Source organism: Cadophora gregata (assembly GCF_030347475.1).
Source record: "Cadophora gregata isolate MNR1 chromosome Unknown scaffold_4, whole genome shotgun sequence".
Classification (NCBI taxonomy): Eukaryota; Fungi; Ascomycota; class Leotiomycetes; order Helotiales; family Ploettnerulaceae; genus Cadophora; species Cadophora gregata.
The window spans coordinates 632,268-656,627 of NW_026695927.1; the positions used below are offsets into that span (position 1 = coordinate 632,268).

At 47.0% G+C, this 24,360-nt stretch overlaps 13 protein-coding genes across 13 annotated transcripts; 5 read left to right on the forward strand and 8 right to left on the reverse strand.

The window, feature by feature from the left end:
- Window positions 1-95: 95 nt before the first annotated feature.
- Window positions 96-1,929, forward strand: ONS95_009977 (uncharacterized protein; the record flags this gene model as incomplete). The annotated part of the gene is made up of 2 exons (XM_058503544.1): window positions 96-109; window positions 727-1,929. 2 exons carry the CDS (start codon window positions 96-98, stop codon window positions 1,025-1,027), a joined length of 315 nt encoding a protein of 104 aa, XP_058360256.1. The 3' UTR covers window positions 1,028-1,929.
- Window positions 1,930-2,356: 427 nt separating this feature from the next.
- ONS95_009978 (uncharacterized protein) lies at window positions 2,357-3,086 on the reverse strand (the record flags this gene model as incomplete). Its single annotated transcript, XM_058503545.1, has 2 exons — window positions 2,357-2,701; window positions 2,757-3,086. 2 exons carry the CDS (start codon window positions 3,084-3,086, stop codon window positions 2,357-2,359), a joined length of 675 nt encoding a protein of 224 aa, XP_058360257.1.
- A 544-nt stretch (window positions 3,087-3,630) lies between these two features.
- ONS95_009979 (uncharacterized protein) lies at window positions 3,631-4,338 on the reverse strand (the record flags this gene model as incomplete). Its single annotated transcript, XM_058503546.1, has 3 exons — window positions 3,631-3,687; window positions 3,741-3,947; window positions 4,042-4,338. The coding sequence occupies 3 exons, from the start codon at window positions 4,336-4,338 to the stop codon at window positions 3,631-3,633; spliced, it is 561 nt and encodes a 186-aa protein (XP_058360258.1).
- A 1,964-nt stretch (window positions 4,339-6,302) lies between these two features.
- On the reverse strand, window positions 6,303-6,838 carry ONS95_009980 (uncharacterized protein; the record flags this gene model as incomplete). Its single annotated transcript, XM_058503547.1, has 2 exons — window positions 6,303-6,647; window positions 6,716-6,838. 2 exons carry the CDS (start codon window positions 6,836-6,838, stop codon window positions 6,303-6,305), a joined length of 468 nt encoding a protein of 155 aa, XP_058360259.1.
- A 50-nt stretch (window positions 6,839-6,888) lies between these two features.
- Window positions 6,889-7,557, reverse strand: ONS95_009981 (uncharacterized protein; the record flags this gene model as incomplete). Its single annotated transcript, XM_058503548.1, has 1 exon — window positions 6,889-7,557. The coding sequence occupies one exon, from the start codon at window positions 7,555-7,557 to the stop codon at window positions 6,889-6,891; it is 669 nt and encodes a 222-aa protein (XP_058360260.1).
- Window positions 7,558-8,194: 637 nt separating this feature from the next.
- UGA4_2 (GABA-specific high-affinity permease) lies at window positions 8,195-11,552 on the reverse strand. The gene is made up of 5 exons (XM_058503549.1): window positions 11,318-11,552; window positions 10,570-11,195; window positions 10,279-10,519; window positions 10,104-10,232; window positions 8,195-10,053 (listed from the first exon to the last, which is right to left on the reverse strand). Exons 2-5 carry the CDS (start codon window positions 10,688-10,690, stop codon window positions 8,811-8,813), a joined length of 1,734 nt encoding a protein of 577 aa, XP_058360261.1. The 5' UTR covers window positions 10,691-11,195; window positions 11,318-11,552; the 3' UTR covers window positions 8,195-8,810.
- Window positions 11,553-12,013: 461 nt separating this feature from the next.
- Window positions 12,014-13,010, forward strand: ONS95_009983 (uncharacterized protein). The gene is made up of 4 exons (XM_058503550.1): window positions 12,014-12,233; window positions 12,297-12,431; window positions 12,491-12,558; window positions 12,615-13,010. Exons 1-4 carry the CDS (start codon window positions 12,219-12,221, stop codon window positions 12,805-12,807), a joined length of 411 nt encoding a protein of 136 aa, XP_058360262.1. The 5' UTR covers window positions 12,014-12,218; the 3' UTR covers window positions 12,808-13,010.
- A 477-nt stretch (window positions 13,011-13,487) lies between these two features.
- Window positions 13,488-15,730, forward strand: ONS95_009984 (uncharacterized protein). Its single transcript, XM_058503551.1, has 5 exons — window positions 13,488-13,613; window positions 13,667-13,857; window positions 13,915-14,268; window positions 14,366-14,425; window positions 14,471-15,730. The coding sequence occupies exons 1-5, from the start codon at window positions 13,556-13,558 to the stop codon at window positions 15,494-15,496; spliced, it is 1,689 nt and encodes a 562-aa protein (XP_058360263.1). The 5' UTR covers window positions 13,488-13,555; the 3' UTR covers window positions 15,497-15,730.
- A 1,367-nt stretch (window positions 15,731-17,097) lies between these two features.
- Window positions 17,098-17,619, reverse strand: ONS95_009985 (uncharacterized protein; the record flags this gene model as incomplete). Its single annotated transcript, XM_058503552.1, has 1 exon — window positions 17,098-17,619. One exon carries the CDS (start codon window positions 17,617-17,619, stop codon window positions 17,098-17,100), a length of 522 nt encoding a protein of 173 aa, XP_058360264.1.
- A 156-nt stretch (window positions 17,620-17,775) lies between these two features.
- Window positions 17,776-17,994, forward strand: ONS95_009986 (uncharacterized protein; the record flags this gene model as incomplete). The annotated part of the gene is made up of 1 exon (XM_058503553.1): window positions 17,776-17,994. One exon carries the CDS (start codon window positions 17,776-17,778, stop codon window positions 17,992-17,994), a length of 219 nt encoding a protein of 72 aa, XP_058360265.1.
- Window positions 17,995-18,694: 700 nt separating this feature from the next.
- On the reverse strand, window positions 18,695-20,574 carry ONS95_009987 (uncharacterized protein). Its single transcript, XM_058503554.1, has 2 exons — window positions 20,387-20,574; window positions 18,695-20,295 (listed from the first exon to the last, which is right to left on the reverse strand). Exon 2 carries the CDS (start codon window positions 19,880-19,882, stop codon window positions 18,893-18,895), a length of 990 nt encoding a protein of 329 aa, XP_058360266.1. The 5' UTR covers window positions 19,883-20,295; window positions 20,387-20,574; the 3' UTR covers window positions 18,695-18,892.
- Window positions 20,575-21,361: 787 nt separating this feature from the next.
- On the forward strand, window positions 21,362-21,958 carry ONS95_009988 (uncharacterized protein; the record flags this gene model as incomplete). Its single annotated transcript, XM_058503555.1, has 2 exons — window positions 21,362-21,711; window positions 21,763-21,958. 2 exons carry the CDS (start codon window positions 21,362-21,364, stop codon window positions 21,956-21,958), a joined length of 546 nt encoding a protein of 181 aa, XP_058360267.1.
- Window positions 21,959-22,560: 602 nt separating this feature from the next.
- Window positions 22,561-24,323, reverse strand: ONS95_009989 (uncharacterized protein; the record flags this gene model as incomplete). Its single annotated transcript, XM_058503556.1, has 4 exons — window positions 22,561-23,290; window positions 23,378-23,571; window positions 23,625-23,835; window positions 23,917-24,323. The coding sequence occupies 4 exons, from the start codon at window positions 24,321-24,323 to the stop codon at window positions 22,561-22,563; spliced, it is 1,542 nt and encodes a 513-aa protein (XP_058360268.1).
- Between the last annotated feature and the right edge of the window lie 37 nt (window positions 24,324-24,360).

A 24,360-nucleotide genomic window follows, 5' to 3' on the forward strand; every position in this document is an offset into this window, starting at 1 on the left:
TCCTGGTACAGTCCACTTGGCACATCAATTAGCTACCCCGCGTACCCCAGATCCACCGACCACGACAGAATAAATAATCCGGGGAAGCCGACACAATGATATTCAACAAGTGAGCTAGCTACCTTTCATTTATGTTGAATTTTACTATTATTGCATCATATCTCGTTCCCCAACATATTCGCATTGAATGTCATATCTTGGTATCAATCTGGTGGTTGCTAGTGCAACAGTTTGGTTCATTAATGGCTCGACCCAGCTTGAGAACCGTAGGGAATCTACTTCGTCAAACATCTCTTATTTCACTGGTCGGAGGCGGCCGAAAATCTTGAAGAGATATCGACCATACATGCAGGAAGTTCTGGACATACGACGGTCTGGGATATAGAGGCCGGGCAATCGCCTCAAGTCTCCATGACATTCATTCAATGCTTTGAGGATGCAAAATCCTCCTCCCGTGCACTGCACAGAATGCTGGGCCAACCCGTGCTTCTGCAATGGTGTTCATCTGTCCATCACCGTTCTCCCAGCTTTCACTCCAACATTATCTCCCCCCTCGTCAGACCCACCCCGTCCCTCACTGTCATCCAAGTACTCCTCAAGCTACACATCCTTCTACAGTCTCTCCTCAGTTCCACATCCATCTCTCCGCTCAAGAATACTTTCATTTCTTGACCGCATCCTAACGTTCGGCTTGTATAACCCCACCAGGCTAACGCCCTTCACTAGATGGCGGGCACGCCGCAAATCCGTCAAAGAACTGCGCAAAGAAGAAGCCGCTGTGCATGAGGAGTATCTAAAGATGTGGGAATTAGATGCGAGGATCATGAATCCGCAACCGCCAAGTTATGGGGTAGTGGTGGGGGGACAGAGTGGAGAGAGTGTTGTGGAGTCCGAGAGGAGGACGGCAACTGGCACCGAGATGGGCATGGGAACGAGGACGACTTCCACGAGTGCGGAAAGTAGGATCGGGACGACCAGAACAGCGAGTGAAAATGGATCACAGACAAGTGGAGGGAGTGCGCGGTGACGAGTTGCTGCAAGCACCGCCTGTACTTATAAGCGGAAGACTGGCGCGTTGGGATGTGTGGCTGGCCATCTCTATCAACCGTGCCGACAAGGACACAAGGGACATTTGAACAGCCTTGTAGTCAGTGGTTTTCTGGAGCGGTTGTTTCATTTTCAACTTGAATCCATTAGCGCAGCAAGGTTTAGCACGAGGTGTTTGGCATGGGTAAGGAGTAAAAGTGCGTATCAATGTAACTAAAAGAATAATGCTGATTGGACTCCTTGAAGGAGCCCTCTCGCTTACAGATACTCTGTGTCGCTAATGTCGATGTCAGTCCCTAGTTTTCACACGTTTCCCAATCCATTGTTTCGATATTCTAGCCGTTAACTGACGATTGATTCCAGTCCATTCCATGTTCATATCACCAACTCATTTTCCACGAAACATTTTTGCTTCTCTTTCACCCTAATAAGCCATAGACTTTCTTCCAACACTGGAACGTAAGCCACGTGAAGTACACAGACCTCGGCCGCCAGTCGCATTGAAGACCTCTTACTTTATCCATGAACACCTGTATCATGATATATCCGCACAGCACCCACACACAAAGACGGAGCAGGTGCCACCCTGCCATAAAGACTGTCCTAACCATTCCGGGACGTAGGCGACATGAGACGTCTAGTAATCTTCTGAGTGGGACGGAACAGCTGTAGAAAATTAGCCATACTGCTGCTACAGCCTGGTAAATTCACTACGGTGGCAACGGCTCTCTATTCTAATAGAAATATTCTCTATAAATATGGAGGTATTTTATAGAAAATCTTTCCATAGGAATAGAGAGTCGTTACCTACAATTATGGAGAATATTTCCATGATCATAGATTTCATACTATACAAAATGAAACATAGAAATATCTATAAATCCATAAATGTATAATTATAGATTTTCCTCTATTTTTACATATTCAGTTCTATAGATAATATTTAAAGTTTCCTACTCCTTACTTCCCTACCTTCTTACCTTAGCTTCCTACTTTCTTACCTCCTTACCTCCTTACCTACTGTGAGACCTACTGTGGAGAGACTTACCGTAAGACCTACTGTGGAGAGACCTACTGTAGAAAGACCTACCGTAAGACCTACTATAAAGAGATTAGAGAGACTTACCGTAGAGAGAGACCTACCGTGGAGAAAGATAAAGAGAGAAAGAAAAGAGGGGGGGGGGGGGGGGGGGGGGGGGGGCGAAGAAGAGGGGGATCATATGGAAGGATTAAAGTTTGAGTATGAAACACGCTTTGACAGAGAAAGTAGGTTCCATAGGTATAGAAAGAATCTCCACAAGGATAGAAATTATCCATAGGTATAAAAAGAATCTCCATAGTTATAGAATAATCTCCATAGGGATAGAGATTTTCTCCATGCCAATAGAGAGTCTTTCCATGCCAATGGAGCTGTTGCCACCGTAGTGATTATTCCAGCCACCCATGCGGCGCGGAAGAAGGTGACCGAGGCAAAAATAGTGTATAACCATAAAAGTATGTATGCGGCGTTGAGGAGTTTGTAGAGAATGTCTTGTCCGCCAAAATTTGCTATACTTGCATTTGGAGGGGGCATTGGAGCTGGGGCTGGGGCTGGGGCTGATGCTGATGATGTGCTAAGTCCTTTGCCTAAAGGTTGATTTGGAGGCAAATCCTTCTGCGAACTCTTTATCAACACCTGTTCAGCAGATCAAAAAAGAATGCAAACTCACATCCGAACTTCTTGTATTCAATGAAGCAGCCTGCGCCTGCAACCCTTCAACAAGACCCTTCACTTCGCTTTCCGTTTTCAGGGCCCTTTGATAATCCGATTCATCCTTGATATATTCTCCTCCAATACGATCTATCATCACCCTGACTCTAAAAGATTCAGCTCTGCAGTCGGTGACAGCTTGCTTACTCATGTTCAACAAACACTCTATCTTGACGAGGGATTTCTCCACTGTTACCCAGTCGCTCAGGCGTTTGGCTTTTGCTGCTTGCAATTGACTGATGCGAGAATCCCATGACTCTGATTCTTTGATGATCGTGGAGGCTTCCATGGTTAATTCTTCTCTGGGGCTAGAACAAGTCCAAGTGGAGTTGGGATTTTGGCTGGGAGGAAGCGCGGCTGCAACCGACGAAGTATAAGCCGGGTTATGCTTGACAATGATACTCGTATCTGACACTGTGATTACAGAAATATTGCAGAGGACGATGTTGTGATGTTTTTGGAATGTGGAAGAGTTGCGATGTCATAGGACGTTTTGTACCCTGTAGACACATAAAAAGGGACCATGCAACGGCACCTTCCCAACTGGAGGTCGCACTATCCCACCATCCGTTCACACCTTCACAAGACATCCTGCAACGTCGAAATCAGATTGAACACATGTTATACCTGGGATCAGATACTTAATTGAAAGCGTGCAAGCTAGGATTTATCTTACGTCACATGTAAGCACTTCTGAAAGTCCCAAGTGTTTGTCATTACTTTGTATTCGTCCGAATGTCGACCCTCCTTTACTGCTACCATCACCGTCCATTGTCATGAATCACCATTATCGTTCATCATATCATCGTATCATCATCTATTCATCCGTCCATCTATGGCTTTCGTCCGAAGTCAGACCTATTGGCATATTCCTTGGCGTAAAAGACGTACTAGTCTGAAGTCAGTTGACAGCAATATTTAGTCCTAAGAACAGCGAGCAAACCTTTGCCAAATTGACAACGATATCCTGAGGAAGCCACTCGATGTTGTCGCCGTTTGGGATGCGGTTGCCATTCTTCAAAGAGTTCTCAATCCAGCGAAAGTCTTGAATAGCATGGAGTGCTTTGCCATCCATAGCGATAGAAGCGAGGAAATTGGGAACGTGACGAATATTGAGAAGAGTCGCGTCAAACCACAATTTGAGCCAATCCTAGAAGGAAACTTAGTAAGAATCCTATCCAGATACAGTCTGATAGATGAACTGCTCCAAACTTTCAGAAGATGTTGGAAAGTGGTTCAAATACCTTGACATCTACAATGGCTGCATTGTGATCAGGGATATTGGAAAAGAACAGATCGAACTTCTCGTCATCAGGTTCAAACTCAGAAGCAAGGCAAGAAGAAGGCATTTTCAAGCCTGGTCTGATCTCATCGCCATCACCAAGTATCTCCCCCTCTTCGATGTCGCACAGGTTGTCAGTCGGTTTGAAAGACTTTCTGAAAGGAAACCTGTGAAGCTTGTGTTTGTGGACTGTCTTGAAAGGGGTGGTGACGACCTTGTTGTTGTTGTGTGCAAGTGTCTCTGCAGAAACAAGGGACATCTTAGGGACGAGTTAGCGGAGACGCGCTGCCTTGACTGTTGAGATGTTCTGTTGTACTTCGAAGACAAAAGGTTGACTATGAGAATTTGAAAGTCACGTATAAATGAGCAATCGCGTAGCTGCCTGATATGTCTTATCGGCTAGGTCGTTGATTGTGTTCTTCTCACAGGAGTTCACCTTTAAAAGTGGCCAGTTTCTGTGTCTAGACTATTACGGTGTGGGAGTTCTTCGGGGTACCAACAGAAAAATGTCTATAAATGGTAGAGTGGTACAACTATCCGACAAATCTTGATGATGCACAGTTTGAATAGATCTTGGCACTCTCTTTGTATTACATTATCCATTTCTTCAGCAAATTGGAAACTTCTTCACGTGTACCTCCTCCCTTACACTTCCGTAGCAAATGTTCATCTTGACCAGAAAAGAAATATTGTAAGCAACAGACCAACTTTAAGTAGAAATGAATTTTACAGTACTGTAAATATTTGCTCGTTGCAAATGCTCGATGCTGTTCCCAGCTGCAGGTATTGTTGACTTTGGGCTTCGCTTAATTTACAATGCCAAGGATATCTCATTACAGCTCTGGCCCAGAGCAGTAACAGCCAAAAGCCAAGGAACATTACGATCAATACTCATTCGTATATAAACACCTGTTTACCAATGAGCAAATGGCCGAAACTGATAGACAGATAGTAATAGGTCGGCAGGTCACCTACTCCAAGTCCAAGGCATGGCAAAACTGACCCAGTTACCTTCTCAGATACCAAAGTCTCTCTGATCTCCTTTAAACCTAAGATAAATGCCATAATTTTAACCCCGGAAACAATTTCCTTTCTATGTCTGCCAAGGCAGACTTTCCATCAAAGCACTTTCTATCCTCAAACTCCGCAAGTGATCCCCCCGTCACACATCGCCATCACAAATACCTCCCTTTGGAAGCCCCAAACCCTCTAGAGTAACAAATCAAGTCCATGATGGCTGATAGAAGAGTTCAAAAGGTCATCTAATATACCATGGCGTGATGATGCAAAGTGGTCATTCGATTTTCGGGAGGAGAAGGAGTAATGGAATACAAATGCAGTCGGGATTGAGGCAGAGATAGAGTGTGACGATTATTTAATGTTTCATATAGAGCTAAGTATCAGAAAGAAAAGCTAGCCTGTTGCTTCCATAAAGTACTTGATTGAAATGTTTCCGAAAATCTGAAGCAGGGACAGCTGCTGCAGATTAAAAACATGTAATGTAACATGGTTTTGCTGTTAAAACCGCTGCTCTTCCAAGTATTTGCGGCTATCTTCTGTATTATAATTCCGTTCGGAGGAGGTCAAGGTCTTGGCTACGTCGCAGTCTGTTCCCAGATGTCTTGAGAAAGTTCATCGACTTTGAACATGCTGCAGTCCTATCCCCCAAGGGCCCCATCATAATACATGTCACACATTTAGTTTGGTAAATATGAGTACAGACAGTTGTGGATTAAATGTAAAGTCACCTACCTAGCTCTCTATTCAAACTTGAAAAGCTAATCGTCCGTTGTGTCCCTGATTCTTAGCCTCAGAAACGCCAGAAAACATTCCGCACCAAGCCACAACACAAAAAATAGGCAGTACAGAAGGACGGTTTATTCTCCAATCTAGAGTTCGAATAAAAGCATTCCAAGAAGTCAAGAGCATCAATCATCATCAAACAGGTCGCAGAGTGTTCCACCAACAGCACACTTTTCTCGACCATTATCAGGGGCGGCGTGCTTATTGTTGCTTCTCAGTAAGTCTGACACGCTTGTTGCGCTTGGTGGATGTCTTACTGCCAGCACGCTTTCTCGCTTGTTCCTTGTTTTCCTTGTTCTCAATGCTCTCAAAATGTTCATCGTTACTTGCAACCTCTTCCTCCATTAACTCCCGAAGTGTAGAATTGCCATTGGTACGGTTACCCGACTGTACTGCGCGATCATAAACATCTCCTTCATCCTAATCTCCAACGTTGGCGTCTTCGTAATAAGTAAAGTCTTCGGCAATCTCATTACCAGTGAAATCCTGGTATCTATTTTCACCTCTTGCCGCCAACATCTCGTTGCGGACGTAAGTCTCCCATTGATCCTCAGATCTCTCATCGTCAGCGTCATCGTTAGTGTCTTCGCCTATGACTCCCTGCTCGTGGAAACTGTCAAGTCTTGAATCAAGATTGTAGCCATCGTCGTCTCCATGTTCGCTCTCCGAGAGTTGTTGTTGTATGGTATCATCGTCGTAAGGAGTGAGTCCCCACTTTCGGCGATCTTCGAGGGAGGTCATTTCTTGGTATTCGTCGAACAGGCTCTGTTATTCTCTGTCAGAAGTCTGATCTGCAGCTCATCCTGCAGTAGAATGCGTTGAAATACACTCACCTGAATGTATTCCTCATCGTGCATAACGTTTTCTTCCTCACACACTTCATACTCCTCGTAATTCATTTCCAGGTAACTCATAGTCGATCCACTATCGCTGTAAGAAACATCTTCTTGCTCCATGCCGGAGCCAACATTGCTTGATTTGTGAAGTGAAACGCCGTTTGCATTCTCTATTCTCCTTCGTTGTCACTCTCGTGGGCGGATGCAGGTCTCGTGAAGTGGGTGGGAAAGGCTGAGGAAGGGAGAAGGGCTCGTGCAGTCGCTTCGATGGGGAGGAGATTGCAGCTCATGGCTATTCCAATCTCAAGGGGTATTTGGTACTGAGGTCCTTGGACTGGTAGGGAAGGTGGGATTTCTGGGGCAGGCTCAGCAGTGGCCGATCTCGAACGTCCAGCATTATCCTCACGCTCTTCGGCGGGTGGAAGGTTTGACGCGACATCTTGTGTTCCATTGGCGAGATGCACTCCAGTCTGTGGATAAGAGTCGTTAATATAACCGAGTATTCTCAATGTGGTAAAAGGGTATGGGACATGGGCAGGTACCAAGAGTCTTCTTGCAGCGATGATAAATCCGCATAATTTCCTAGCTTTGGGACTGTGGCAGCCTGTGAGCCCCATTGCTCGCAACATAAACATCAAATTATCAACTCGGAATGTGTATATGGCCTCGCCAGTGAGGTCTCGTACTTCGGTAAGAGCTATGCCAGAGAGTATCCGTTTGCTGCAGTGACCTTTGATCCATACGAAAACCTCGGCAGAAGTTGCAGAGCGATGGGGAAAATCTGCAACTTCATTTGCCGTGATGACAGGAATGACAATCGTACTCTTCTTGAATTTCATGATGCCTTAAAGGAAATATAGTGGATGTCGTTGAGGCCAAGGTTGGTATTTTGTAAGTCAAGAACGGGGCACAGACAAGTCAATAAAGGAACTCGCTTAAGGGTCCACATTGGGAATAGCTGAATCGAAGAAGGAAGGCGTAACAGACCACTTCTCAGGACGAGGCGCGTCATAGCCTCTGAATTTGAGTTGGCATTCACTTTGAGCGATTGTGGTATTCATGGAGGGTACCAAATTTGCCTAAAGTCGTTGATTTTGATGATGCTCACCACGGCCAGTCAGCACCACGACAGGAAAACAGTATTATGTTTGTCACTAGACCCCTCACTCAATGATATCGGAAGGACCTTTGGGTACGACTGTCTACCAGATACGAATGTTTTCTCATCATTTACCAGGCAACTTTCAACTCAGATCCGTTGACTGACCTCGATCAAATGGGTTTTGCGGAAGAAAGAAGCTGAAAACTTGAATGAAAGTCACCTATATGCTTAAATAGCCAGCTGTTTCTACACGCAGAAGTTATGATTGCGGTTCTATTTCTTTGAGAAATCTTAAATTACCAGTGATAGCCAAGGCAGCTCAGCATGGGGGATTTCAAAGCACAACATCAATCAGGATAGCCGTTATGTATTAGGCAAAGAATTGAATACGCTATCTGTAAACCCATACCAAGAACGCTGACTCCACTGAACACTCTTCATCAGTAATATTTATCTTCTTCAACATTGTTTTCGGGCGTGAGTCTTGGCATTCCATCGGAGTTGTGGTGGTGCTCGGACAGGAGTAGGTAGCTCATTACCAGGGCGGGATGCGAGACACTGGGAGCGGTGAAAGAAGGGGCGGCAAAGTTGAAATTGAGGACTCTAGAGATGGAAGCTGACATGTGTTCCACTGCAAAAGACCATTCGCGTGAGCGTACGTACGAGGTTTGCTCGCGAATCGTGCGATGGGCTTGAGTGAACCATATTAGTCTGACACATGTCTGATTTGTCGCATACGGAGTCTCTTGGTAATGCTTTTGTTGTTGCAGCGCCGCTCTCTAAATCGGTGTGTGGAATCACCACAACTCTTGAGGGGCAGTATCTGGGAACAGTGCTTTTGCTTCAATTACTGGCTCTTAAGATGGGATAATTCAAGTCGGCTGGATGCAACGTGTATACTTTGGGCGAGTGGTACTTGCAGAAATGTTACATTGTCGCTGAATTACATGTCGCTGGCTTTCCATCTTGCTCCACACCTTAGATGACCTTTTAAGCAGAGTCTATTCCGCTGTCATTCTTCTCGCTTGTCGATCCTTTAAAATCCTTGCTGTGAGCTCCACCAGCAGATATCTCTTTGCTAGCTGTCAGGTCCACCCCTTCATCAGCCATAACAGCCTGCTGCTCAAGGGTCAAGACCTGGGTTTCGACAGTCGTCTTGGGGCCAGTGAACCACTTCCTCGCATCAACAAAGTAGTAAAGTAGAGCACCTCCCCAGACGGCACTATTGATCACGACAGTATAATTCATCGACTCGGCAGTAGGGTTCGGACCACCACTCGGGAACATAGCTAGCGTAATACCAAAGACCAGGAAGGTGATAGCAAGCCATGCGATGGGCTTCGAAAATCTGTCGCCGGTATAAAAGGGACCTGGGATAAACTTGTGATTACCCCAGACCACACGACAGAAGATTGGTGTTCCCCATGCAAGATTGTTTCCTGCGACTGCGAGAGAGAAGAGTGCTGCTGCCGCAGCCGGAGCAATGAGACAGAGAAGCCCGAGAACGGCCGCTAGGAAAACGCAGCCCCAGATTGCTCGAAGTGGGATATATCCGAATCTCTTAGAGATGGGTCTGAAGAAACCTGAAAATGGGAGCGCGCCATCTCGAGAGAAAGCCCAACTCTGCCGGGACGCTGCAACCAGGATTGACAGTCCCATGAGGAACTGCACGATGAAGAGGAGGGACATGAGACCTAATGTTCCTTTCTTACCGATGGCGTCGTAGTAAATCTGTGCCATGGGCTGGCCGTATGCAGATCCGAGGACAGATTCGAGGTCAGGACTGATGCAAGCAGCGAGAACAATCATGATGATAAAGCCAAGGATCCAGCAGGAACCAACAGACATCAGAATACCATAAGGGACTGCTTTGGCTGCGTTCGCGGCTTCTTCGCTCATATGAACGCAGCTGTCGAAACCTCCAATAGTCCAGATGGGACTGAGCCAGGCGAGCATGAAAGCCCACCCCGTTGGCCAAGTGGTCAAGTTCTCGATATGGGTGAAGATGAATTTGGCATTATTTCGTTCGCTTGAGCGGTGTTTACCAACGGGCAAGGCGATGATGGTTGCAGCAATGAGGATGAGGTTCATTACCACGAAAACAGTTTGAAGCCTCCCCATAACTTTGGACAAAGTCGATGCGAGTATTCCGTGGCACAAGACACATGCCAGGAAGACCGAGTACACAATTCCGTTACTGGGAGCCCATTCACCGTCACGAGCGATCACAATACTTGGTACTGTTAGAACGAATTGACGAAGCCCGGAGAGAAAATGGCTTACACAGAGCAGAACATCAATGCAAATCCATAATCGATACTGCAAAGTCCTCCAACCAAGCCAAGAGTGTTCGAATACCCCACCAAGAAGCTCAATGCATTTCTCGTCTTTGGGGAGGCGAAATAATGAGTCCTGCACGTTTTAGTACTGAGCTGTCTCCAAACTGCGCTGTACGTACCACCAATAGAGGCCCCCACTTGTTGGCATGGCTGATCCAAGATCCGCCATAGCAAGAGCCACTACAAATATAAACATTGATGCGAGGAACCATCCCCAAACCATCCCAGCTGGACCAGCAGGGATAGAGAATGCAAGTGTTGACGCGATAGACGGTAGCAAGCCCATGATACTGAATGCGATACCAAAAACTTCGATCATGGAGAAGTTACGACGAAGCTCTTGTTTATATCCGAGTTTTGCTAACTTCCGCTTAGACCTCGCCTTGTACAAGGAGAAAAGATTGGCATACCTAGCAGTTCTGTATCGGCTTCACCAGCCAGGAGCTCTTTTGGAGGAACATTCGCTTGCGAGAGTCTGCTTGCACTCTTCTCCAGATCTGGAGCTGTGCTATTGGCAACTGTGGACGCCATAATTGGAGCTTGGTGGTCAATGAACTGCTGAAATCTTGCCAAAGTATAGAATTTCGAGGTCGATCGTGCCACTTGGGACGCAAGTCAAATAAGTATCAGGAGAGATGGCTGCTGTGCCATGTAAGCCCATGCCACTATCATCGACCTAGACTGCCGATCGAACGGATCATTGGATCGTCCCCACGAAGCTTGAGGAAAGTCGTAATAGAAAGCCGATAAGAGCTGCAGGACCATGAGGACGGCCGGTACAGGTGGCTTTGATAGCAGGGATAGCAGCGGGGTTGAAGCGGCCAAGGGAGCTTGACAGGCTTGATTCTCTCCCCGACTGCCAATCAGGCGGGGATGAATTGACAACGCTAGAACCAGGGAGGGCAACTCTATCCTTTTGCTCTGACCATCACGGCTAGATTAGCTGTTTCTCCAATTCGAAACGTCTAGATTGACGCCTTAAGAGCTTTCTTGTTGGGGCATTGAAATATGTGTGATTTTGAAATTGTTTGATGCTCTGCTTGGGAATAGCCTGGTAAGCCAATCATAAACGAAACAGAGTTCGTGAAACTGCCACAAAAGCACGCATCCATAATCCAACGGAGACTTCTCCATGACCACATTTGTTAAAGTTCTTACTGGGTGCTTGACTATCTTTCCTTTCCATGGCTTCATGGAGGCTTGATGGCAAGGCTTGGGCTTCAGACGTGAAACTGGAAAGTCGGAATCCGCTTGTACTGAAGCTGCACGGAAACCACCAGATAATCGTGTTGAAAAGTGAGGAAAGGAGCCAAGCTGCTTCATCTGACAGCTCTGCATGAGTCAAGCGAAGAGTTGCGATGTGCAGCAAATGTTTTTCAATGGCCCTGTTGTGTGATGCAGATGGATCGAGACACCGCAGATTTCGCATTGGGACAGCCCTTCACTCCGTCACGTGTCGAGTTATCAGATTTCGGGATCCGGGTGGCAGAGTAAATGTCCTTGCTGTTGCTTTTTGTCAGTTTTACTGAAATGTAGATACCGATACGTGTTCCGATCCGGAAAACCCCTTGTAGTCGAGTTGTTGGATATCATTTTGAACCGGCGAGTTGCACTCAAAGGAGCTTTGTATTCCTCTTTTTTCAGTTCAAGTCGAAGCATTGTCAGAAAAAGATGTCATTGCCTTTACCGATGAGCTTTAGAAGCAGAAATAGGAACCCTTATGTTTATATAGTTTATCGACATTGCTTTGAGCAAAGGAGCTCGTCGCTTAAGGTCGAGTTGAAGCAAGCGAAGGAGGGGGGAGGTCAGAGTAAACAAAGAACCAACCTTTGAGCTGCCTTGGAGCTACATTGCTGTAAAATAATGGTCGCAGTCATTCATGCAGGAGATCTTTACATTTACGCCTGGAGGGTATTAATCGATCCCAGCGATGTGAAGGTACCTACCTACTGGGACACGACACGTGACTAGATGTTTGTTCTGTTTGCAGAGAGAGCTTAAAGCTCCAAAGCTCAATTTGGAGAGTAACCCCGCATCGTCAACACCACATCACACAACCATGCAGCGCCGAATGGTATGGGCATTCCCATATCTCTATTGGCAGGCTCTCTACAAATGCTGACAATCTCCCATACAGTTAACAAAAGAAGACGAGGCCGCGACCGGAGGGGATGAAGTGGAAGTTCGGAGAGAGGACCAGGACAAGATCAATAAGTTCAGCCGGCTACACCAGAGGGAAATTGCACTTGAGGAGGAGCTGAAGACGAAACATGTGCGTAAACTGTGAATCTGCGAGATCCGCTCGAACGGAGCTTGACAACTGGCATGCAGAAAGAGAAAGAGGACCTCGACGACATCTCGAATGAGTTAGAGCTCGCAGATGAAGACGACAAGATCCCGTAAGGCTTCTGCTCCCGACATTTATCTGCCAAGCCAGGAGCTGATATGATTCTAGCTACAAAATCGGCGATTCGTTCATCTCATTGCCTCTCTCCGAAGTCCAAGAAATGCTAGAGGCTTCGACGAGCAAGATTGATGAGAATGTTTCGGCACTGGAGGAGAAGCTGAGCACGACACGGGAGGAAATGGATCAATTGAAGGTGGAGCTGTATGGCAGGTTCGGAAAGAGCATCAACCTAGAGACGTAGGGAGGGTGGATACAGAATATAATGATACCCAGCAAGAACAACAAGGTCCAGTTACACTGCTTGAGAGGGGTGGTCGAAAGACAGGAGCAAGGCTCAGGACCGCAATGCTCGAGTTTCTCCCGATGTCGGCAAAGCGTGATTCCCATTCGTGTTCTGCATGTCACAAGTCCTCTGGGGCCACGCTGCAGTTCAGTTATCTTAGCATGTCTGTTGTTCAGACGAGAGCATTAAGGCAGCTACGAACATTGCAGGATTCTAGTAAGTCCATTCTCTGATTCTGCACAAGCAGGCAAGTGCCCGCAAGGTACAGTCTCAACAGCCTTGTAAGTCTTCTCAAAAGTTCGGCTATTAAGCTTCAGCCTTCTATGGTATGCCAAGCCTCAAGAATGGTCAATACCCGGCGGAAATCATCCTCTGGCTTGCCCAAAATACGGTTATCGGCATCTTGCATAGACCAGGACCAATGGAGCAAACATCTTGCACCTCGGGATCGTCCAAAAGTCGTCGCTTGCGGGGTTAAAGATGATTACCAGCTTCCAAGGCTGCAAGTGACGAATTAGAGCCCATGGATCGGGTAGTGGTCTTCATGGCCGCTGCAGATTCCGCTACTTGTCACAACTCCCACTTCTGCATGCTAGAAATTTTGACGTCCGTCCTCGGAATTGCTTTCGTCAATGGCTTCATGTTTCTATTCTTTCGATATAATCCTACTCAAGCTCATAACTTTGAGCTTTGAGTAGAGTTCGGGATGTCAAGGAGCAGAGAAGCGAGTGATGTGGGGCTTATTGGGACCCCACAATCACAGCGTAGGTGCGGGGGAGGGAATGCCTCAGAAGTATGTGCTAACGATGATATTCAGAATCTCGCAATGCTTTATCACGAGTTGTATCTGGAATTGACGAAGCGGACGCCGGTCGGAGATATGACCTGGAAGAAGCAGACAACAAGTTCTCGCAGCCCGACTCCTACTCTTCCAGCATTGCTCCTACGGATAGGAAAATAGTATCCTGGCACGATGAGGACCCGGAAAATCCTTACAACTGGTCCAAGGTAGATCATATTTCAATGTATTCTCGTATCTAAATCACATATTGATGTAATATTCAGGGACGGAAAGTCAACGTCGTACTTATCGGCATGCTGGTTGTAGTAAACAGTACCATGGGTTCTTCCCTGCCATCCAATGCAATTCCGGATATCAGTACATACTTCAATATAACCTCTTCCTACGCCAAAATTCTACCTATTTCCATGTATCTTGTTGGATACATCGTTGGGCCAGTAGTTTTCGGGCCACTTTCCGAGTCCTACGGGCGGAAAGGCATCATGATTGCTACATTCTTCGGCTTCACTATTTGCACTATGGCATGTGCATTAGCACCCAATTATCCTGCACTGTTGATATTCCGTATCTTGACGGGTATCAATGCTAGCAGTCCGATTGCTGTGACGGGTGGAATGGTATGTATTGGGGAAGCCCACAATCTACTTTTTCCAACGTTTCAAAACTTTCCGGAGAAATGTCTTCTCTCCATGGTAATTGCTAACACTTACCCAGTACGCAGATGTCTACAATGATCCTGTAACGAGAGGGCGGGCAATGGCAACATTCATGGGCGTAAGTCGCCTCATCCCTAGATATTATTCTCGCTAACTCCAGTAGGGGACCTGCATCGGACCTATCATTGCACCAGCAATATCAGGTTTCGCAGCACCCACCATAGGCTGGCGATGGGTGTTCTGGATAGGGCTCATAGTCGCCGGCGTATCTTGGATCCCTTTATTCTGGCTCCCTGAAACATACGCACCAATTCTCCTCGCTCGCCGCGCAGCATATCTTCGCAAAACGACTGGGAATCCAAACATATTCGCACCCATCGAGCTCGAAAAGAAAGGATGGAAGCAGATGGCAACCGTAACGCTTACTCGACCACTTCGTATGCTCTTTTTTGAGCTCATTGTTCTGGCAACTTGTCTCTATCTCTCGCTAGCCTACGGCATATTCTACATGTACTTCGAGGCGTATCCGATCATCTTCCAAGATATCTACGGCCAATCCCTCGGTGTCTCTGGCCTTATGTTTCTACCCATCGGTGGAGGGACGGTAGCAGCAATTGCTGTATTCCTTTGGTACGATTCCTATTTACGGAAAGCACAAGCACAGGACAAACCCTGGACACACAAAGAGGAATTTCGACGTCTCCCACTCGCCTGCGTAGGTGGACCCATGTACGTTATCGCACTATTTTGGCTTGGTTGGACAGCAAATAAAGATGTCCACTGGGCGGTTCCCATGCTAGCTGGTCTGCCATTCGGCTGTGGTTTCGTGCTGATATTCATGGCGCTGCTCAATTACCTGACTGATGCCTATGAGATCTTCGCTGCGTCTGCCATGGCGGCTGCGAGCTGTGCTCGGAGTCTTGCTGGCGCGGTCTTGCCTTTTGCGGCAACGCCTATGTATCGACGATTAGGTGTGCCGTGGGCTAGTAGTTTGTTGGGGTTCTTGAGTTTGGGGATGTGTGTTGTTCCGTTCTTGTTTCTGTGGAAAGGTGATAGGATAAGAGCTGGTAGTCGGTTCTGTATATACCTGAAAGAGAAGAAGGAGAAGGAGTTGGCGGACTTGGAAAGGGAGAGGGAAGCGAATCGAGCCAAAGAGGGATCGAAGCATGGTTGTGAAGAAAAAGTCTGATTCTGTGCGATCAGCTTGTGATTGTTGCATAGCGGGATACGGAGCATTAGTTTAGGGTTTGGTTGGGTTCTCAATGATTGCTCTCGAAGACAGTATTTCGGACTGAATCTGCTTCGATGAGAGAGCCAACCTCGAAGTCTTTTCTGAGAATGGCCTGTTGTCCCATGAGCGGGAGTTATGACCGAATTTGGAATGGATAGTAATTCTTCATGATCAAGAATTGAATCTTCAAACCGACATCGTTACATGTATCTACCATAAGTGCATATGGTACGGTATGGCGTTCATGCTCTATTTAACATATGGAAGTAGGGGCGGGCCTGCCCAGCACCTACTCGTCAATTCTCAGGACGAGATTTGGCGAAAATCCTCGAGTACCCCGCATTTTCAGGGTCAAAACACACTGCTCGTTAGTTACCATCCCAGTTTCGTGGGAAATAAATGCAAGTAACAAAGGGGCCTATGGCTTGAGTATTTTCTGTTCTTGAAGAAGTCAATCGAATTGCTACAACTTGACCGAGCTTCTACAGAAACATAGAACGACTTAGAACAGATTCCGTATGCGCTTGTGACGATCTGATATGATTTATCGAGTAAGTAGTGAGCTTGGCTCATGCAGTGTTCACATCGGGATGAGAAGCTTCCAGAATGAGCCGATCGACAAGACAAGTCGCTACGTTTCTCTCTTTCCAGTCATCTGGTATCAGGCAACAACCAATAAGTTACGATATTAAAACCATAGTCAGGCTTTGGTTTTGCCCTTTCTTCTCAAACATCATACAAACTCCACCCAAAACTCATTTATAGACTCCACAGTGGCCTCAAAACCTTCAAACTCAGAGGCGGAGATAGTCACCGCATCCAGCCAGACTCAAGGGTCATGTCTATGTGGCGCCGTCAAATTCTCCATCTCAGGCGATCCATTGATGCGTCTTCTCTGCCACTGCATCAGCTGCAAGAAAGTATCGGGATCACTTTTCCAATCAAATAGTTTCTGCAACACCTCCGTATGTCCCTTCCAACTTCAAAGTTGTGACAAACGCTAACGGCATTTAGCAATTCACGATTTCACCACTCACTGCCCCGAACTCAGTCAAGACTTACATCGACAAATCTCCACAGTCAAAGCGGACAGTCCATCGATCTTTCTGTTCAGAATGTGGCTCAAGACTATGGAATACGATGCCTGATGACTTTCCAGACAAGATCGCCATTATGGCTGGGGTGTTGGACTTGTCCGATGAAGAGTGGAAGGCCTGGGCGCCAGAAAAGGAATTCTTTTGTAAGAGAAGAGGGGATTGGATGGGCGGGGCAGGTGCACCAGCGGAAGGCAGGTCTTTGGAGATGTGAGTAACAAACACGGGCATGGGTGAAGCTGTATGTGGTTTAAAGTTCTGGTTGATGGATCAGTCGTGATGGGAGGGTTGACTTCATGATTTTAGTTGAGACAGAACATATCTGGTAAGGCAGGTAAAAAGTGTGAGAATGTAGGTCTAGGACTCAATATATTAGGTTGAGTACCCTGTTGTGTTTGGAGTTGAACAAAGAGGTATATGGCCACTTTTTTGATATTGACTTTCGGAAGGGCTTCGTTGAATTACTCAACATTCACATCCATCTCCTCCAATTGGCTCATTTCTGACCTCATTTACCACCTTTCTCATTTCCGAGCCCCATTTATCTACTTCCTTTCCTTTCCGATCATTCCATACTCCCCATGAGTCAACAGTCTGATCCCAAACTGCCACCCGCCCCATTAGTGCAACCCCGCCATCAAAATGACCCCTCTTCATCCTCTCGGCGGCTTCCTTCTGTGCACCTTCCAAATCACCTTCGTATCGGTCCAATTCCTTCCCTAGCTCTTGCTCAACCATTCCAATGACTTCCTCCAGTGTACATCGGAAACCACAAGTATACACCTCATTCCCCGCCTCCCTCTTCTTTCCTCGTACAATGTCACCAATGCTTCTCGCAACATCTGCATAGCTAGAAATAGCCACTTTCATCGTCTCAGAGTCAGGAAACAAGACAACACTAGCCCAAAGGACATCAAACCCCATCAAACCATCAGTCCTCATCGCATCCTCAAATGAGATGCCAGAATAGATCGCCTTCCACTCCATTCCGCTTGCTCGAAGTTTCTTTTGGATCTCAAATCTGGTTCGTTGAGAAGGTAATAAATCTTTAATCTTGGAATTAGATGTATCGAGTCCATATTCGGAAGGGATGAAGAGTTTGGTTCCTGCAGCGGAAGCAGCGTCGACGATGGGGCCGGAGAGATGGAGATCGGAACCTGTGAGGGTGCAGATTATGGTGTCTACACCTCGAAAGTGTTGTTGGAGTTCAGATTCGGAGAAGTTGGTTTGAATGTGAGTGATTTCCGAGGTATGATGATGTCCATTGGGTCTTCCATTTGGATGATGCGAATGGGAGTTCAAGTCGGACCTGGCGAGGGGCACCGAGAGACTCGTTTGACGTGTAAGAACCGTGACATTTAAGCCTGATTCATGTTGTAAGGCGTGCAATAAGCGAGGTAACAGTGGGTATGTTGGAGTATTCAAAACTTGTCAGCATCTGCTCGGCTAGATGGAAGGAGGAAAATTGTATGGAGCTTCGTAAGCAATATATGATAATATGAATGTATCAACATTCTGATGGTGACGAATCAAACTTACGGCGACTATGGCGATTTTACGATCCATATTAATCATAACGACAGGGAGTTTATTATTATACATAGAATATGTATTATAATACATAGAATATGAACTTTATTCTCCAAGAGATAATCGGGCCAGCGGAAGAGGGCTAGCCTCGCTTAGCATGTTGTGAAAGAATGGCATGGTTATTCAAAATGCTCCAGTTTCAGAAAACGAGTCTGTTGCCAACTAGTAAGTCTAAACATAAGTGAGAGATCAAAGTAGCACCTCATATATGAACACAACGTCACAGCGCTCAGTACCCATTCGTGTTGAGGAGAGGCATTCACTCAATGTCGGTAGAACAAACCATCACATTTCTTTGACCTCGAGACCGCGTGCAAGAGGACTTAATGGCATTTGGTAAGTTTTCCATTGCCAACTTTATTTACCGAGGAATTCTCCATTCACGTCTGGTTCCAAGCTAAGACAGGGTTTCGAGCCTCGTAACGAGACATTCATAACAGAGCCGTAGTATCATAAGTCATCACCAGCAGTACGTGACATTCCAAGGGATGAGCTATGAATATTATTTACAGTATGTAAGCCCAAACCCGCAGGGGGTAGCACGGGGCAGAAGCTTTCTTTGTCATTCCTGTAGTGTGGAACTTATGACTCAAGAGCCTCTTTCTCAGTGAACGCCTTCGATATCTTCGATTTCTTCTGTCCTCCTCGAATCCTCTTCTTTTACTAGCACTCACACCACGACCGCTTCCTCAGAGTCCATCTCTAACCCTGTCTCGGAGTCTTCGCTTCTGCTTCCATGATCCGGTTCTTTCAGTCCCTCAGAACGCCAATCGGGATCAGCAATTGAGGGAAGATAGAATCCTTGCGCGTCTCTAAACACGGTTCTGGGCGCAATAAAAGCGTACCACGGTCGCTGAGGATCGTAGTTTGCAAGAAATCTATGATTCAACGAGTACGTACGAACGTCCGGTATCGACTTAGGGTCTCGCCTTTTATGTTTCATAGTCCGCTCGAGTACTTTGATGACCTTATTTTTAACCTTTTCTTGCACGTTGAGTTTTGGCCGTGGAGGTGGGCAGTAGCCACAACAATCACTATTCCGGTGCCCGATGACAGACAAAGTTGAAAGTCCAGGGAAAGCTTCCACCATATCACCAGGATTTCTGGGAAGCCGCTCATTTTCATCCCACGGGAAAAAGGTTGTGATCAAGTGCTGCACATAGGACTTCTGTTTGTCTCTGGTGATAGCCATCCGTTGTAGTTGCCTAGGGATCTTCCACTGGAGCACGCCGTGCTTGAAGAGTACATGCCCAACCTGAAGCACCACGGTATCCCAATCAGGGTTGAACATCACCCGCGTCTTGTCAAGAAGCTCAGAATACTGTGGCGGTGCCACATCCATCCAGGTATATTCGGTTTGGCATTTCCGGTTGACGCGCCATGTTCCCAGGTCGAGAACCGAGTACAAGGGCAGAATTGCGTTTCGAGATTTCTTCGTGACCATCAAGCCTCCTGGCAGTTGAGCATCAAAGCCGAAAGGATTTTTGAAGTATACTAAGCCTTCATCATCCAATGTGTTGCTATTGACTAGTTCGGAGCGGTTGTTCAGGATGGCTATCTCGAGAAAGCGGGGATATTCGGCAGAGTCTACCCATATTTTGTCCTGAAGCTCATTTGGGAGGTTCCCAAATATATGGAAAATTGTAAGTTGCTGGCTCATTATGAGGATAGACAGAGCAAGTCAGAGTAATCTGACTGTTTCGAAACCTCTTCGTCAATGTCCGTGTTGAGGAGTTCCCGTGATGTGGGGGTTAGAAGAATATACGCTTTTTTTGGGAATGTTAATATCAATGGATGGTCGGGTATAGTTGCTGATGTCGAAGGGTATTGATGTCCCGCAGCGTGATCTACTGCTTTGGAACTTAGAAGAAGTCTCGCAGCTCGGCTAAGATGTCTAGCATATTCCGATGAGGCAGTGGCGACCTAGGTGAGGCTTTACTGCCTCGCAAGAGATAGATCTTCATACCGTAAAAAGCAAAATGACCGGCTGGCAGTTGTATCATGTTGCTGTTCGGTGATCTTCTTGTTATGGAATGAGTTTTTACTAGGCAGTACTCTCATGCCTTGCCACCACTTCTTAGCTCAACCGCAAATTAGTAGATCGTTGACGACAAAAGTTTCATGAAGAAGGTGCCTTAATTATCGCCTATAACAGGTTGCATACATAATCGAGGATTGGACAGGCTGTCGCTCAAATCTGGTCTCAAGGCCGTGATGTCCATCGACTAAGTGGGCGAGACGGGGGAAGTAATTGGAGCAATTAGAGAAAACCATCAATTACAATGCTATATAGAGGTTATAGAGAACAGTGAGCAATTTAACAAATGTATTGCTAGCCAACGGCCATAACGGAATAGCGGGGAAGTTGCATTTACAGCTCATGTTGTTTTTATGTTCGCTTAGTGCAAACGTCACGCGACACCAAAGCTGTCTTGATCATGTGATGAGCAGGGATCACAGAGAGTGCCTGGCGGGCTCGTCATCCCAACTTGGAAGCAAGCAAGCTATTTAGACAACCTGACAACACCACGCCCATCACATCACAGCTTGTTGTCAACAGGACTCTCTCGTACCATTTCTATCCTCTTTTAAAGTCCTTTATTTCGCCCGCGGAGCACTACTTTCTTTCCTTACAGCTCTCGAAAATGCGGTTACCTCGAAATCCGGCCGATGCGGCGTTACTGTCAGCTATTCTATTTCCTTTACTGGCCACTGCAGCTGGAGGAATCACCTGCGATAAGATCGTGATAGACAAGACACATCACTGGAATCTGGAAAAGCTGGGAGGGCCACGGTCAGTGCTACACAGCGTGGATAGAGGAGCAAGCTTGAGCAACACAACATACACAATCGATATCTGCAAACCCTTAAAACGGAACTCGAAAGACACATGTCCGGGAAACACTCGAGGTAAGATTTGGGAAGTCATATTGTAAGGACCGGAGCCTTGCTAATATGGGCAGTGTGTGCTATCGAACGTGATATCAACAAGGAGACTGGCGATGAGATTATTGGGCAGATCATACCAATTGCAGGAGAGTTGAGAGAAAAAGGAGGTGGTGATTTAAATGCCAAGTGGGCACGGCTGGCGACAGATGGGTCAAATACGGATTCTGAGAAGGAGGGCTTGAGGTTGACGATGAACGGGGGCTGGACAGGGACTGGCAATGACAAGAGATCACAAAAAGCTATCGTGGAGTTCATCTGCGACAAGAATCTGGAGGGCACCGAGAATCTCTGGGACCCGGAGGATAAATACGAAGAGAAGATCAAGCGTGCTGAGGGAGATGATAAGAAGAAAGAGGAGCCAGAGAAGGACGTCTCGAAAGAACCAAGTCTCAAGTTCATCAGATACGACACCTCTGGAGACACTGAAGACATTCTACGCTTAACGTGGAGAACGAAGTATGCATGCGAGGATGCAATCAACAACCCGGATCCGGAAGAGAAGGCACCAGGATGGGGCTTCTTTACTTGGTTTATCATCATGTGAGTATCCCCGAGATGATTTTTGCGCCCGCGAGCTAACATTCAAATCAGCGCTTTCCTCTCCACTGCAACCTACCTTATCTTCGGCTCCTGGCTCAACTACAACCGATATGGTGCTCGAGGTTGGGATCTGCTCCCTCACGGCGATACTATCAGAGATGTTCCATACCTGTTCAAGGACTGGATGCGACGGGTTCTGAACACGGTGCAAGGCAGTGGAAGTAGAGGGGGATATGCAGCCGTATGAGAAGATTTGGCCAATTTGGGATAATTTAGGTTCGAGATATAGAGCTGGTGGCATTCACGCATTGTCTTAGGAGATTTGGGACTTCTCACGGCGCATGGAAAGGATGGAATATCTTGGCTCGGAGGGCTACCAGGTTCCATGTATCATAACCTGCTTTTTGGTTCTTCGTTTCGAAATTCTATGTATAATTTGCCTTTGAGCAGTCTGGTCCATTTATCGAGTTGCTCTCGAGCTGTGACCTGATGAGCTTTTTTTTGTTCTTCGTATTTTGTTTTTGTTGAATGAGAGCTTTGGAGCAGCTGCTTGCAACGGATCGAAGAACATGCCGTTCCTGACTAGGTCGGGTCTGGAATTCTACTCGATGGAGTGGCTCGTACAATAGGTCAGCATGAGTAACTGGGTAGTCGCTCGGTCCAGTCCTGGATGCCGCGATTCTTTGCCTGCCTAAGTGGGCGCGCTGAAAACCATTAAGGAACAGTCCATACACTGTGAGGCTTAAACCAATCCACTTTGCTGCAATTTCTTCTGTTCTGTTTCATGTTCTCACATCGCCTTGCTCGATGTACAAGTAATGCAAAATGGTTGCGAGCCACAAGCTCAAGTTACTCCCTTCGCCGAACAGGCGTCAGCCTACACATCAAGGGTGGCCTCTCATACATTGTATAGACCTTAATTCCCTCCACCCAGCCCATACTCTCTTCGTCGAGCTCAAAATCAAATTCCCACGTCAGCCTCGCAACAATCAACCGTATCTGCGCCATCGCCAGCCTCTGCCCAATACAGTTCCTCGGCCCAGTACTAAACGGCTGCACAACACCCCTCTTATCGTTCTTGAACTCCGCCGCGAAATCCTTGGGCCGGTTGACAGAGGCTAGATCTTGAGGTGTCAGCCAGCGTTCGGGGATGAATGCTTCGGGATCGTGGAAGTTGGAGGAGGAGTGAGATGCTGCGTAGCTGTCGACTGCGACGATGGTGTTCCCGGGGATATAGATGCCGGAGATGGTACTTCCTCCTGGAGGAGTGATACGTCTCATGGAGCCCGGTAGAGGCGTAAAGAGGCGAAAAGCTTCGCTGATAGCAGCGTTTTGGTAGGTTAGTGACATGACGGATTCCATGGTGATGTCGCTTGCGTTGGAGAAGGCAGAGCGGACCTCGGTTTTGAGATTGGATAGGGTACGAGAGTTAGTAAGAAGGTAGTAGAGCAGTCCTGTGAGGGTGGTGGCGCTGGTCTCGGAGCCGGCGGGGACGAGAATTGAAGTGTTGTGGTAGAGTTCTGTGGTTGTGATGCTATTTGGTCCTGGGGCGTTAAGGAAGGGTGCTATGGTTGAGATTCTGATGATAAGTCAGTTCATGTACACACGAGCGACCTCGCCATTCATATTTGAGAAGTGGGAGAGAAAAATTAGGGAGGGAACTAACATATCTTTCCTAGGAGTCGTCTTGGCAAACCTCTTCTCCAATCGCTCTTTGATCAGAGCTCGATGCTCAACCTCCATATTCCGCATCTTCTTCGGTACGAAGAACATCAAGATCGGTGTCAAAGGCCAGAAGCGCTGCGTCATACCCATGAGAGTAATGCCTTTGGTGACAGAGAAGAGGTTGTTGATCCATGGCTATGGTTCGATTAGCATTGGTGGAACACAATGTGAAGAGAATTGAAGCTTACATGTAAAGCGCCATTCTCAAGGCAGCCAAACGAATCACCGAGAACCAAATCTCCACTCGTATCAAAGAGGACGTAGTTGAACCACGCAGACATATTGACAGGCTTGTCACATATCTCGTGTAGTCGATCACTCATCTTGTTGATGTAGCTAGCGATAATTGGCTCCTGATCACGGAGACTCTTGTCCGAGAAAGCATGAGAGAACACTCTTCTGTTGTTGACACATATCGTCAGTCCTGAGTCCGGAAGTCATGATTTCAGGAGAGATGGAAGGGAGAGAGGTGAGCCCAACCTTTGCCTAGCATGCTCAACATCATCCAGCTCAAACGTCATATCCTTACTCCCCTCACTCGGCCTGAAAAACAAATCTGGATCCTTCCTCATCTGTACCTTTCCCCCATCCTCACCTTTCACCATACCATATATATCGTTCCAGGCCTCTGGCGTGATGAACGAAATCTCATTCGGCGCTACTCGAACCACAGGTCCGTACTGATCATGAAGGCTGGCGATGGTGTAGGTTATTCGTCCGACGCAGACGTGGTATGCGAAGGGGAGACGAGAGATGCACCAGAGGGGAGTGCCGGGGATGTGTGAGATTGGGGAGAGGACGAGGCGGTAGAAGGTGATGCTGAGGAGGCTTGTGGTGGTGATGAGAAGGATAATGAGGATGAGGGAGGTGGGCATGAGGCTCTCCATAGTTAGAGATGAGAGGTTCGGGGTTTGTACTGGAGAT